This window comes from Chamaea fasciata, unplaced genomic scaffold (genome assembly GCF_029207755.1).
Source record: "Chamaea fasciata isolate MVZ Bird 193981 ecotype frontalis unplaced genomic scaffold, bChaFas1.0.hap1 SCAF_2, whole genome shotgun sequence".
NCBI classification, from domain to species: domain Eukaryota; kingdom Metazoa; phylum Chordata; class Aves; order Passeriformes; family Sylviidae; genus Chamaea; species Chamaea fasciata.
In genome coordinates this window covers 51,984,776-51,999,478 of record NW_027094087.1, presented here as the reverse complement: position 1 = coordinate 51,999,478, position 14,703 = coordinate 51,984,776, and the positions used below count along the sequence as shown (strand labels likewise).

Here is a 14,703-nt window from a genome sequence, read left to right as displayed (position 1 = left end):
CAGGCTGTCTGTTAAACAGGAAACGAGTGATTAACATTTTTTGTCCTACTGATCATAATTATTCCCACTGGCTGAAAAAAAAATAAACACCGATTAGTCTCTCTTTACTGTAGCTGCAGAATAAAATTTTGAGCTATTAGTCATTCTGGCATTGTATGGATGAAATGCTACTTTATTACTTAATTTTTTTTTTCAGTTTAGTGAACTCTGCCTATAGTTGTGATTCACATTCTCCTTGCAATAACCTGCTTTTGCTCTGCATTTGAGGACAGCTTTTCCTCAGACCGTTATGGTTGTGTGGTGCCTGCATTCATGCAGAGTCACATTCCTGGTCACTGCATTAGAGCCCACAGGGAATAACTGTAAAAGGGCTATCTGCCCACCACGAATCACAGCAGCCTTCCTCAGGGCTTGGTGGACTACAGATGATTCCAATGCTTTTAACCCCTTTGATGGGCACACCTTAGCAGTGGTGCACGATGCTCACCTTGACTGCACTGTCATTCCTTCGGTCTAGCATTGGCGTAATGCAGGTGCTCCCTCACCTTTCCTGAACAAAAGATGCAGGCTTTTGTATGTGCAATGGCAATATTTTGTGGAACTGATTTGAAAGACTGATTATTTCCCTGTCCTCTGATGTTATATTATTTGAATCCTTCACCAGCTTTTCTGTGATGGCACCTGGTCACTCAGGTTTTTCACAAGTTCCCCTACTTCGCTGGTTTTGTGTTACTGATGTGATTGTGAAGGCTGGAGGTGTGAGTGCTTAAGGAGAGCAGAGAAGAAGCCCTAATTTGAAGGGCGTCCTGACTTCAAAACATTCCTCTTCAGTGAGGTCTCCTTGTTGGCTTCCTGTGTCACTAGTGAACTCTCTTTATCATGAGCTGTATATGTGCATGCACATATATATGTTTCATATTTGTGGAAAACAGAAATGTTTATTTACAAATATGGAACCCTTATATTTATAAAACATTTGTTTTCCATCTGTTGGAATGGAAAGCTTGCAGCATCAGTTTTGTAAAGGCAATATTAGAATTTGTCTGGATCACCAAAAAATAGTTATCCCTGCTATCTCTGAATTTTTTTAAACTGATATTTATTTCCTCCCTTTTTTTTCCTACGCTTCACAACTTTCAATGGTTTGATAAATGAAGTTAATAAATGAAGCCATCATTTATCTGATGGCTATTTGCTTTTTCTTGTAAATGACACTGTGGTGCCTTCTTATTGTTGCCTTTCTTTCACCTTTGAAAATGGATAGATTTTAGACAAGCTTGTTGGCTGTCTTGGTTCAGATGATTTTACCAGAGGTAAAATGAAGGTCCATTCAACAAACTTTATTTAAAAATCTCATGTTTTTCGTGTGCATTTTTGTCCCTTGTTTTTTGTAGCCAGTGTTACTTAGTTTCCTTGGCCTTGAAATCCTATGAAATGTCTGTGTATTTGGTCTACACTGTGTTGATGACACATCATGCCTGTGTTGTGCTCACAGAAGTAAATGTAGTTATAAAACACAGTATTGACACTGATGTAGGTGATTGTTAACCTGGCTGTGGCCCTGTCTCTCTCTTGGTGGCACAGAAAACGTAAGAGTGGTTAAAAGTTTTGGTTGGGGTCATCATATGTGGAACAGTATCCAAGTGTGTGCTTGCCCTGTGTGCACGCTTGACATACTGTGAACCTTGTTCACAGTTTTAATTTTGTTCTCCCTAAGTGCCTGTGTAGGGAGAGTAGGCAGTGTTACCATCTTGTTAGAAATGTCCAAACTGCCATTGTGGAAAAGTGCTTTCAAGGAGTCTGCCTAGGATGAGGAAGAGGTTTTAGGGTATAGCAATTGGGAAATACTCAAATACATGGTAACAGAGTTGCCCGCTCTGACATGTGGGCATGCTTAGCCAAACATCCATGTCTGACTCTGGGTATGCATTTTCTGTTCCTACATGTTAGCATGATCCAGAGAAGAAAACTCCAGTGGCTGAGAAATCCCCTCCAGTCCCCGGTGGCAGCAGGATGCAACCTGGAGAATGGCCAAGCACCTTCAGTGTTCAAAGTTTTTTAGTCTTTGACAGCTGTGAGTAGGAATCACAGGGTAGTATAAATCTGTGAACTTGAATGCAGAATGTACAGGACTTAGATTAATGCCACTGACATATGGCCACAGGAAAGCCCCTCTGTGTTCAGGAGACATGTATAGCAACCATACAGCAATAGCACACACTCCATCCTGTTCTTGTACATTTATGCATGGAAAAAGGGATTTCCTTGCTGAAATCTTACCGCATGGAACAGCTTATGGAAGTGTCTCCGTGTTTGGAGGTCGTGTTTCATGGGTGGTGATCTGGGAAAGACTCTCATTATGTTACCAGGTGTAATGGAAAGCACAGAGAAACAAGTGCAAGGTCCCCCTAGGAAGAGAAAAGTATTTCTTCACTTTTTCCAGCTGATACTTCCTAGCTGTTCAACATTGCAGGAGGAAAAATGAAGTCAAACAAAAGCACCTTCCCAAGAACAAAGGACCCAAAAAAGCATGACCTGTTTGGGAGGAAATCCTGCCCTTCCACCTTTATGCAGCTGCAGGTGGCGAGTTTCCAGCTTCTTCTAAATATGACTCTTTGACCTGAGGCTAAGTGACATGCTTTCTGTCCATACTCTTATTGGACAACAGAGAAGGTTTCCAAGCTGTAATAAAAAACTACCACAACTGGGTGGCAAAATTAGCTGTTTCATTAGTGTTTGAGGCCTCTGACACTGCAGTGTGGTTGTGTTGGTGAACATTGTAGTGTCAGGAAACTTTTTGAGAGAGAAATGTGTGCTGTCTGTAGACCAAGTGCTTATGACTGTCCAGCGTTAGCTCTGAGGCAAATCCAAGCTCCATATGCAGCATCGGCATCTGAACTTCCTGTATTTCATAGTTACTAGGTAAGACAAACAGGATTGCCTTACACCAGACTGTTGTACCAAAGGAAGTTCTGGTAGGTCTGGAGTTACCAATGTTTTCTTTCCTCCTCACCCTCTTCATCCAAGCCCCGTAAACTTGGCAGCACGGCTGGAAACCACAGCAAAACCGGTGCAGGCGATGTGGCCATTGCAGACAAACCTGCCTGTTCTGCCAGGCATGATCTAACTTAGCCTTGGATAGATGCCACGTGGTGCCACTTGCCATGGATAGCCCCTGCTGCTGCTGCTGTCTGGCTGTTAATGCTGAATGAGCTGTGAGCAAGTGTGCTGGAGAACTTCCTGGCCTCTGCACACTTTCCTGGGAGTGTTAATGACTTCTTTTTAGAGTGGCACTTGCCACTGAGACTCCAGGAGGAGGAGGATGTGAACATCTGGACCTGCTGTAGAGTCCCCATACAAAGACCTAGAGAGACAGGCTGAATGTCTTCTGTAGGAGCATATGGAAATCCTGGGGGGATGTGGTCTTCACTTCTCTGCTGCAAAACTTTGCTTTGGTGTTGTCGCCGCAAGGAGATTGTGTTGGCTCAGAAACCTGCCGTAAGCTGTCAGTAATAGGCTGTGCTACCACAGCTGATGGTAGAACAAGCTGGCAACTTGTGTAGGCCATCCCCTTGGAAGAGGTGTAGAAATAGTCCTGGGATGTCGTCTGAATGAAAACTTAGTGGCAGTCATTAGACTGTTAATTATAATGGAAATCCTTGACCTGTGTGTTTTGGAAGCAGTGTTGCTCCTACAGCCTCCCAGTTTGTTACGACTGCATCTGCTTCCAGAGGACAGCTCCTTCCTACCTTTATTACTAGTTACTTGTGAATCTCTTGGAGATGCCATGGCATGCTTTATTGCAATGCTGTCAGCTTATGCACCTTGATCGCAAATACACTTGTTTTTGTGAAGTGTATTGATTGTCACATTGATTCCTCACTCTCCCTTTTGGTGGCTATCATGGCATCCTGGTGGGATGAGTGCTGCCTGTACCCATGGATGAAAGTATGAGGGCAGGAGAGACCATGAGCACTTAGTGCTTTTACAAATTTGGGGTCTTGCAGCTCCCCGGACAATCACAAATTTAGAGCTGGGTCCTGCTTGGAGAGGTTTGCAGTTGGGTTAAAGAGGAGCTCTGCTTCCCTCTGCTTTTGGTGCTCCAAGGTCTGGGATGGAAGAAAGATGGCCAAGTGTCACTGTATGGTCTCACTTCAGGAAGTACAATGTTGTCAAGTTTAACAGAGCAACTGAGTTTTCAGGTGTTTAGTAAACATCAACCCAATTTACTAAAAAAGTAATTAAATATCTCAACTTCAATTGGGATAGAGATATAATTTTTCTCAGCAATTAGTCAAGTTTAACTGAGTTGCAAGTTTTGCTATTTTTATCTTGGGTTTAAATGTAGTATCGGATATCGGTAGAGCTGTTGGAAATGTCAGAAGTACAGCTGAATGAGATAAATATGTAGACTCAAAGGAATAATTATCTCGGCTTCACGAGTTTTATTAGCTGGGATGTGCTCTTCACATTGCACATAGCTGATACCAGTTTTTTATATTTTGAGTCTTAAATCAGAGAGTAGCAATAAGCATATCCACAATTCCTGGTCTGAATGCTGAAGTAAGTTTACTTTATCTCAGAGGCAAAAACTCAATCCCAGGAGGCACTCCGCAGGTGGCAGCAGCTCTGCTGCCATCCTGACCCAGATTTTGATAAAATTCCAGTGCAGTTATGCTCAGTGTGATCTGGCATGAACTGCTGCTGTGTGAAGACCCGCTTCAAAAGGCCAGATTTTGGGAGGCTTCGCTTCAAAGTCCAGGTGGAACCCATGTCTGATGGCATCTCTGCAGTGTTCTGGGGCCGGTGGTGCGCCGCACACCCCAGCCACTAACAGCTGCGCCATTCCTCCGGCTGCCAAGATCCACTGCTGAAACTATACTTTGTTATCAGGTCATGTTTGCATCTGGCAAGGATTTGTAGACACAACATCATTAACAGCAGTGCATATTTTCACAAGATTTACCTCTTCAACACTTTTTCCAAGTTAGTAAATCATAGCTTCTTTAATGTCCTGCTGGCTGCGTGAAAAACAGGAATTTATGTAACAAGCTCTGGGCTGCAAACCTTTTCCTGTTAGGAAAATTTTTTTTTCATTGCTGGCAGAGTTAGGAGACAGTTCTGTTACTCAAAGAGCGACCTCAAATGTCCTCGGTACAATAATACCAGATTATAGCATTTTTGATGACTAAGGAATAGCAGTGATTTCTTAAATATTTAACACTTGTGTAGCAGAGAAGAGGGAGCTGAGCCTTTTCATGGTGTTTTCCCTGACCGATGTTTTGTGTGTTTGATATGTCTATTTTGGTACTAAACAGTGATCCTGAGCCAACTGGGTATGTTTACAAAATACAGTAAAAAAAAATGAACTGGCGCAGGAGGTTTTTTAATCAAAAGCCACACAGAGCAACTTTCTTGCGAAATTTGTAGAGCTGGACTTGTGTCCAGATTCATCTGTGGCCCTTGAGTGAAAACAATGGGGCTGCGCCAGGCCGGCCTCACAAGCCTTCTCAGCCAACCCCTGGAGCTGCAGGCACGTCCAAAGATGGAGTTACAGGCTTGCCCTCCCTAGGGTTAGCTGCACGTGGCACAAATAAAATTCCAAGGCCTTCCCTAGCACCCTGTTGCTAGATCAAAGATGGTATTTTGATTGTAAGGTTTCCTGAAATGAAGAGATACAGTCCTACTTTACAGTTTGCAGGAGAATTTCTTTTTGAAATCGAGCAAGTAAGCACTCAAATCATAGAGTCATCACAGTCATAGAATGCTTTGAGTTGAAAGGGACCTTGAAGATCATCTAGTTCCAATAGCTCCTGCCATGGGCAGGGATACCTTCCACTTGACCAGGTGGCTCCAAGCCCCATCCAGCCTGGCCTTGAGCAGTGCCAGGGATGGGGAATTTTTGATGGTTTCTCTTTAAATGGGATAACTTGTAAAGATGGTTCTTTGGAGGAGAGGTTGGAAAGGCCTCTGAGTTCAGGCACATGGTTTAATTCTGCTGTGCTGGTTGAACAGTTGGCCTTGAGGCCATGCTCTGTCATTGTCCGGTGTTAGGGAGTGTCTTGTGCCCCTGTTTGGGGTGAAGCTGCACTTCTGGGGGCATAGTCTTGAGTCAGTAGCACCTGTAAGGTGTTGGAGGGCTGTAACACCTTCTTGCTGCCCTCATCCACTCATCTCCTCTTTGATCCCAGAGTAACCACTTCTTTTGAGCTCTGCAGATGGCCAGTCCTGCTTTCTTTGGCTTTCCATGGTCCAAAACATATCCTGGCTCTTGCAGGGAATTTGTGCCTGCTGTCTCTGGTTTAAGACACGAGATGACTGGTTGTACCTGGCATGCCTTGTTTAGATCTTCAGACAAGTTGCTAAGAATTACTGTGAATGAAAGGCAGGTAGTGAATTACTGATTTCTCTGCCATTGAGATCTAATTTCTGGTTTTACACATTTTTTTCATGTGTTGTTTTGTGGTTCCCTCCTCTTTGTTCTGCATGAATTGCAGTCCTAGCATGGACCATGGTACTGTCTCACCCTTCTATTAACATCTATGACTGCCTGTTTCAGCGCTCTTTGAACTTGTGGCCTTTGTTAGCAAATGTGTCAAGATACAGGAAAACTTTTCTGTTGATACAGTGTTTTTACATATGCTCAGCAGAAAATTACATGAGCAAAAATAGGTTTATTTACAGCTTGGTAACGCAAAGATTAGTCTCTTGTTAACAGGTCATCCCGTGGTCTTCCAGTTTGGATTTTTTTTAAAATTCTTTGTATTTAAGAACAAAACATGAAACTTTACTCTTGGCTGAGGAGGTAAAAAAAAAACTCCAGTACCTCCGCTCATTCTTGGCACAAGATATCTGGTGCCCTCAGGTATTTGAAGAGTCAATTTTGCATATTAAAATGTTGATTTTGAAAGAGAAAGATGGTTTTAAGACTGAGGGTTTCATTACAGGCTTTTAATTTACATTCCTTTATCTTCTGTGATTTCTTAGGCAATTTATGATGTTTACTTATAAAAATTAGAACTTAATCCTCAGCTGGTTTTCTATATGTATTTTATCATGTATCTCATGTAGTGATATAAACGTCAGTAATGCTCAGTGGCAGTAGTGACAATTTGTGTGTCATGTGTCTGTAGGGATGTGCAGGATAAGAATCCATTAGAAGGACCATAGAACAGGATCTAGCATTCCTGAACTTTGCATAAAATAATAATTAAAAAAAATCCATAAATACAGTCACGTTCATTCATTAGATGACTCACTTCAGTTGTCTTCTTGATCTTCTGGCTTATTTTGTCTCCTTTATGTGGAATTTCTATTTCAGAACAGTTCCTGCAGTTTTATTTAACTTTTCATAATGTCAGATGTGATGAGGGCAGATGACAGACAAATTGACATGGCGACTCTTTTCAAGCTTGTTTCAGGCAGTTCAGAGCCATGAGCCAATAAAAGATGTTTCCCCAGGCTGGCGTGTTTTCTTATTTAATGATTACCCCTGTGCTTTCTAACAAAATGAGAGTATGCTTACAAAAGCAGGTGTTCGTATGCCATAAAAGATGCATGTCTTCTCCATTTCTTACATGCTATTCTGTTTTTCAGAATTCAATCCGTCACAACCTGTCTCTGCACAGCAAGTTCATCAGAGTGCAGAATGAAGGAACAGGGAAGAGTTCCTGGTGGATGCTCAATCCTGAAGGAGGGAAGAGCGGCAAATCTCCTAGGAGGCGAGCAGCATCCATGGATAACAACAGCAAGTTTGCCAAAAGTAGAGGCAGAGCTGCCAAGAAAAAAACAGCCCTTCAGTCTGGTCAAGAGGGAAATGGTGACAGCCCTGGATCACAGTTCTCAAAGTGGCCTGCAAGTCCCAGCTCCCACAGTAATGATGACTTTGATAACTGGAGTACATTTCGACCTAGAACGAGCTCTAATGCTAGCACAATTAGCGGAAGACTTTCTCCTATTTTGCCAGAGCAAGATGACCTTGGAGATGGGGATGTGCACTCCATGGTATACCCACCATCAACCACCAAAATGACTTCTACTCTACCGAGCCTTTCAGAGATGAGTAATTCTGAGAACATGGAAAATCTTTTGGATAATCTCAATCTCTTGTCACCTAATACATCAATGACTGTGTCAACCCAATCTTCATCTGCCACCCTGATGCAGCAGACACCAGGTTACTCATTTGCGTCCTCGACCACAAGTATAGGTTCACCAAATCCTGACTACAGGAAATTCACTTACGCTCAAGCTAGCATGAGCTCTTTGTCCCAGATTCCTATGCAGACCCTCCAAGACAGTAAATCAAGCTACGGATCGATGAGCCAATACAGCTGTCCCGCGGGACTTCTGAAGGAGTTACTGACTTCCGATTCTCCCCCGCACAACGATATCTTGGCATCCGTGGACGCTGGTGTTTCCCAGGCTGGTGGCAGGGCGCTGGGTCAGAGTGTGCTGATGGTTGCCAACTCGGTGGTGCCCAACTACGGCAGCCAGCCACCCCACAGCAAAATGATGAACCCCAATGCCCGCCCTCACCAGGGACATAACCAGCCAGCGCCTACAGTCAATGGCCGTGCCTTGTCACACACAGTGAACACCATGTCACACACATCAGGGCTAAACCGCCTGTCGACAGTGAAGACTTCGTTACAAGTGCCTATGAGTCACCCGATGCAGATGAATGCCATGAATCCGTATGCCCCTGTTAACAGTTGCAATGGCTACGGGAGGGTAGGAATTGTTTCCCTCCACCAGGAGAAGCTTCCCAGTGACTTAGATGACATGTTTATTGAACGGTTGGACTGTGACATGGAGTCGATTATCCGTAATGACCTCATGGATGGAGAAACGTTAGATTTTAACTTTGACAGTGTATTGCCTAACCAAAGTTTTCAGCACAGCGTAAAGACAACCACACACAGTTGGGTGTCAGGCTAGGATGTAGTAGGAGGTAAGCTGTGCTTTTTATAATAAATCTGCAAAACAGCTAAAGGGAAAAGAAAGAAATGTCAAGATGCTTAAAATCTGGGAGTTCTTCTGTGTTGGCATGTGAACTCCCTCGGTAACGGTCAGTCACTTTCCAGTCCTTTGTTAGTTTGAGAATCAGGTTTGCACTGGTGCATAAGGACTGTCGAGTACCAATTTCTCTTACTTCATGTGGAGCGCTAATGTTTTGTCATTGATGTTTTAAAGAAAAAACTTGCTGATTACTAGCCAGTAATGAATACTTTTTTCCCCCATTTGAAGTATCTTAAAGCTAGCTTGAGCATATTTTAATAGATTTATTCATCTGTTGTGAATGTTAATTTGTTCTTTTTGTTGTTTTTTTCTTTCTTCCTAGGATATGGTCAAATTCTTCAGACTTGTCTGGCAGCAGGAACTGAGAAAAGCAGTACAAAGATGTCCTTCACCTTTCTTTTTAATTTTCTTGACAAAGCTGTGCGCATGCACTAACTTTTTTTAGAGTCTTTTTTTTTTTTTTCCCCTTTTTTCTTCCTTTCGTCAGAGTTGGCAGCAGAGAGAATGTTTTCCTGTACAGGATGTTTGCCCAAGGTTTGCAGGTTATGTGCTGCTGTAGATAAGAACTGTGCCATTGGAAATTTCATTACTCTGAAGTGCCAAATTCACTACACCATATAATCACAGCAAAGACTCTTACTTACATCATGTTGTGCTTTCGGTTTTGTACAGTATGATCTGTAGAAGAAGAATTGTTTTTTAAGACTATCTGTTTTGGTCCAAGAAAAGTTTATAAACTTTTGTAAGAATACTGTGATGATCTCATGCCCTAAGTAAGTTTAACCTTCGTTGATGTTACCTGTGTTTTGATGAATTGAGATAACTGTGGACTTGCCTTGCAGCAGTACGAACTGCATTATTTTACTCAAAATTGCCACACATTTCATATGGGAATAGAATAGCCTGTTAAATATGATCCTACTTAACTCACTGAGTATTCAAAGCAAACAGTAGGTTAAATGCCATTTGATAAGTTACCTGTATTTGTGTAAATTTATGCAAGAATATATCTGGATTTCATTGTCAGATTAATCACTTTATTGTTGGGCTTAAGATAATTTTTGGAATACTTTCCAAGCTATTTTTCTTATAATTAAAATCTACTTTTGTTACATAGGCAACTTTAAAAAAAATAAATCTGAGATCTGGCAGCATTCATAACCTCTTCATTTTGTACAGTATTTTAACTGGATTAAGTACATGTTTTTATAAATTTCCCTAGCACTTGGGAGTGCTAATAAAGGAAAAACTTAATAAGGATCTTGAATACAAAACATTTCTGTCCCTTTTTTTGTTGTGTGATGTATAAATATAGACAACTTTATGTTTAGAAATATTTAATCAGTTTTATATATGCATTTTTAGAAATGTCATCTGCTTCTATTATCATTTTAACTACCACAAAGTGTTAAGTATTCATTGTTAAGATGCTTGTACAATGCTTCACATTTATATTTATTTCATGGAGGTCTCATAATATTTGTGCACTCAAGAGCAGGACCTTTTGCGGAAAATTTCTAATTGTAGTAAACTTAATGACAAAATTGTCATTTGTCTTAATTAGCACTAGTTTTAGGGTTCTTCAGTGTTTTCGTTGTAAAGCAGTAGATTTCAAGAGGCAAAAATGATACTTTTGAGTGGGAGACTAAAACTTTGACCTTATTGCAGGACAAAACATTACTTTTTTCCAAAAAGAAAGATAAAGTAAGTGGCAAAGTTATACAAATGCATGAGGTTTAGGGTAGGGGAAAGCATTAATAGCAGAGGTCTTGTTTCTGTGGAAAAGCGTGGTCTTGCTGGAGTAAGCACACTGACAACTACCTGAGCATTTTCAGGAGTGGGAATTGGAATAAATGATTTCTGGTTTTTTTGTAATTGCATGATGCAGTTTTAATGGATGTGTAAATAACAGGCCTCACCTCTCTTTTCACTGGTTGCTACACAACATTTGTGTTACAGAAATCCTTGGAGCTTTTTTTATGCACTGACAGAATTAACAGCTTTTTTTTGTTAGGGTTGGCTGTTATGAAGAAGGGGAGAAACAAATATTTTTACACTGATTTTTTTTTTTTTTTTTGTCTAAATAGCTCACAACTAGAAAATGTCCTAATTGAAACTCATCCTCCCTGTAGTGATGGTGTATGGTGGAGAAGGAAACAGGACGTGCCAAGTAAATGAAGTTTAGTAGCAAGCCATATATTTAATGATCCTGTTACAACTTTCCTAAGGCTCTGCGATGTATTTATTGATGTACTAGCATTTAGTTCCATGTTGGGCTTAAATCACTACTCATTACAGCTGGTCCTACTTTTTTAGATATGCTATTACAGTTGTCAGGCAGTTCCAGAGGCTGATGTGATGCAGGATCTTCCCCCGCATGAAATTGGTCTTTGAACTTGTTTTGAGCAAAATCAAATGTTCTTAGTGCCAAAGCTTCAATAAAGCCACCTGCTTTTATGGGCAAATATCTGCGGTAGCATCTTCACCATCAAATGCCTAGTGTCTGAAACACGATAGTAAATCCTGGCAGTGGAGCAAGTGGAGGGCTCATACAGGGGTCTCTGAAGATCATTCTGTCTGCTGCATGTGCAAAAATGTTTGCTCCCAAATAGGCACTGATACACATAGGCCAAAGTAGTCATAAAATCCACCTCTGCATGCAAAGAAAGCAGTAATCAATGCTATACTCCATGGGGATGCAGCTGAACATGCTACATTTAACAATATACCTCCTGTTTATTATTTACTGCTACTGTATAACTTCTGTAAAGAGATATTTTATTCATTTCCTTTCATGCCTATGAATAACATAAATGTAGCCTTTCCTTACTTACAACAATCTGTAGAAAGCCCTTTTAATTATTGTGTAAAAATGGTTGTAGGTAGTCAGAGATTTGGGCTGCGTGGTCAATTTGGCATTTTTTGGGGTTTAGGGTTTTTTTAATTTTGAGGGGGTTTTTTTGTTCATTTGTTTGGGGTTTTTCGTTTTTGGGGTTTTTTTTGTGGTGCCATTCTAATGTTTTGCAGTTGTAATTCTGGAATACTGTGAAGTTGGTGAAGGAGCATGCTGTCTTGCCTTGAAAACAAACATTATGTGACCTCTAGTTATAAATGCTTTTTCAGTAAAAGTACAAAGTTTCTGGAGTAACTTAGTTTGTCAGAATTGTTGTAAATGATTGGTTTGTGAATTGTGCAGATGATCTTACCTATGCAGCCTTGTTTTTGACTTTTCTCTGGTTTGTACTGTTATTAAAAATTTATTGTATTATAGAGCTGTTCAGATATTTTAAATATAAAGATGTATTGTTTCCATAATATAGCTATATGATGTATGTTTAGGTAGTAGATGCATTAATCGGAAAGCTCTGCTTTGATAAACTGACGGTTTGCCTACACTTATAAGCAAAAGTCATATTGCTTATTATTGGCTTAAGTCAACAGAGCATCCCTGAGAAGTTAAAATTGGACCAATTATAAAACAGTATAAAATTTGCACTTGTTAAACCACTGGATGTATGTTAGTACTTTTTTATTTTTTTACTGATTTGAAATTCCTATTTTCATTATGAAATTGCTAGGATTCTTAATTTATGACTGATTTTAAATAAGGTATTCTCATTATTATTATTGTTATTATTATTATTTTGGTAATCGTAAGATGCAGCATGGTTTATGCAAGCAAAAAGCAAATTATTCGACATGAAAATGGCCTCTTTTTTGAAGGTGTTCCACAAACCAGCAATATCTGAGAGATTGGCATGTACATACTGCTAGTTCTATTTGCGAGTGGTGTGACAGCTCTTCAACGCTTCACTGCTCTGACTTAGTCACATAGCAAAATTAAAATTCATACGTGGATATTTTCAGAAAAAGTGCCTGATGTACTTCTACAGACACATGAGAACAATCCCTGACAGTTTGTTGTATAAAGCCATAAATGTATATAAATTATGTTAAAAAGATTTTGTGTCCTTTCTTGTATACAGAGGATGAGATTTGTACCAGGATTCTACTTGTGATTAGTAATCCTTCTACTGAGATGTTGTCGTAATCACTTTCCTCACCGTGTAATCTTTTTAATGATGATGGTCCCGTTTGGACAATCCTGATGGCATTAGCAATTTTATACAGAAAAATACCTCATGGTACCAAGACTTGCCTGGCGAGATGATAACGTATTAATGAGCAAACACTAACTGCAGAATAGTTAACAAATTTTCCATTACTTGGTATAAAGGAATTTTTCTCTCTTGGCATTGCTTCTGGATTTGGAACCGTAGCAGGTACAGGAACCTAATAGGGCTGTGTTACCAGTGTTTAATCACAACCTAGTGTGCTAAAAGTAACTTGTTTACAAGTCTTTGAGACTAAACGCAAGAAGAATCCATGCCTGACTCCCAGGGCTCATGACACATCTTTGTGTAGAGATATGTTATCACTGGAAGATGCGTGAAGCGGCATCAGACTGTGTTGCCAGTGCTTCAACAAGCATAGTTCAGAGAAAATGGCAAAAAGTCCTGAAATCGTTTCAAGAATGGGTATTTGTAAGTATAAACTCTTAATAAAATTGCTATGACATGAGATGGTAATTAGTGTATCAGAATGTTATGTAATACATTATTAAAGAATAATAAAAAAGGGGATGTTAACATCCATAAAACCACAGGAAAGAATTAGTCTTTTAGTACAAATTACATGTTGGAACCTAATGCTATTAAATGTGGAAGAGAGAGGGCCCAAGCCCTCTTGGTCCTCTTTCCCCTGGTTTTTGCTTCTGCCCCTCCTGAAGTCTGTACCTTTTCTCAGAGTAAGTTTTTTCCTTGCTAAACATTTGCCAGCCTTCCTGGTGCTGCTCCTTTTGCAGCCATGCTTTAGGCTGTGGTGATGGGAGTGCTGCTGATGTGAGTGAGTAGGGAGAGCAGGAATGTCTAAATTTTTTTTTAAATTTCATTTTTTTTAATTTAGATTGTGTTTCAAAACAGAGCTGGAAGAAAGGATGAGAGGCTGCCAAAACAGACAGCCAATAACACCCACGCCACAGTTGTCTTGTGAGGCCCAGATCCCTGCTTGCCTGCAGGTGGGGAGGGAAGGGGTGGCAGAGAGCGGGCTCTAAATGAATTGCTGGCAAGAAAAAGGCAGTTTGATCTTAAAGTGAGCAGAGGTAGACCTAAAGAACATGAAAGAACTAATTGCCTGTAAAAATAGAAATATTTAAAGATAGCTAAAAAACAATTTCTGCTTGTACCTTGCAGTTCCATCTTTATTTTAGCTTTGCCCTTTTTTCTTCAGTGTACATTTTGGAAGAGTTTTTGCATGGTAGGGGAAGCTGAGGATATCTTCCCTGACATTTTCAAAAGCCTGACTTTTGAAATGAGAGGATTCTAAGATCCAAAGATACTCTGTTTGGGTGTTCATGACGCTGTTTTTGGAAAGGATGCACATCTAATTGGTACATGACTAGTTACTGTTGTCGGGAGACATAGTCAAAGCTTGTCTCTTGGGAAGGGACTGGCTAGCAATTTATGCCAATCTGGCAACAAGGGATTTAAATCTGCTGATGAAGCAGGAAAACCTCAAAGCATCTTTGTGCTCTGAGTCAGTACTACATCATTGTAATAAACATGTTTTTGTGCAGAAATGTCAACTGTGTCACCTCAGTTGATAATCCAGTTAAAACTACAA

The 14,703-nt window shown here is 40.4% G+C and overlaps 1 protein-coding gene across 1 annotated transcript in view; it reads left to right on the top strand.

Annotated features, from left to right (window-relative positions):
• FOXO1 (forkhead box O1) overlaps positions 1–13,602 on the top strand; it is a 62,138-nt gene extending 48,536 nt beyond the window's left edge. The window contains exons 2-3 of the mRNA XM_066176080.1: positions 7,597–8,953; positions 9,344–13,602. Coding sequence (XP_066032177.1) covers positions 7,597–8,940 — 1,344 coding nt within the window. The 3' untranslated portion in view covers positions 8,941–8,953; positions 9,344–13,602. The remainder of the gene's footprint in view (positions 1–7,596; positions 8,954–9,343) is intronic.
• Positions 13,603–14,703: the final 1,101 nt, after the last annotated feature.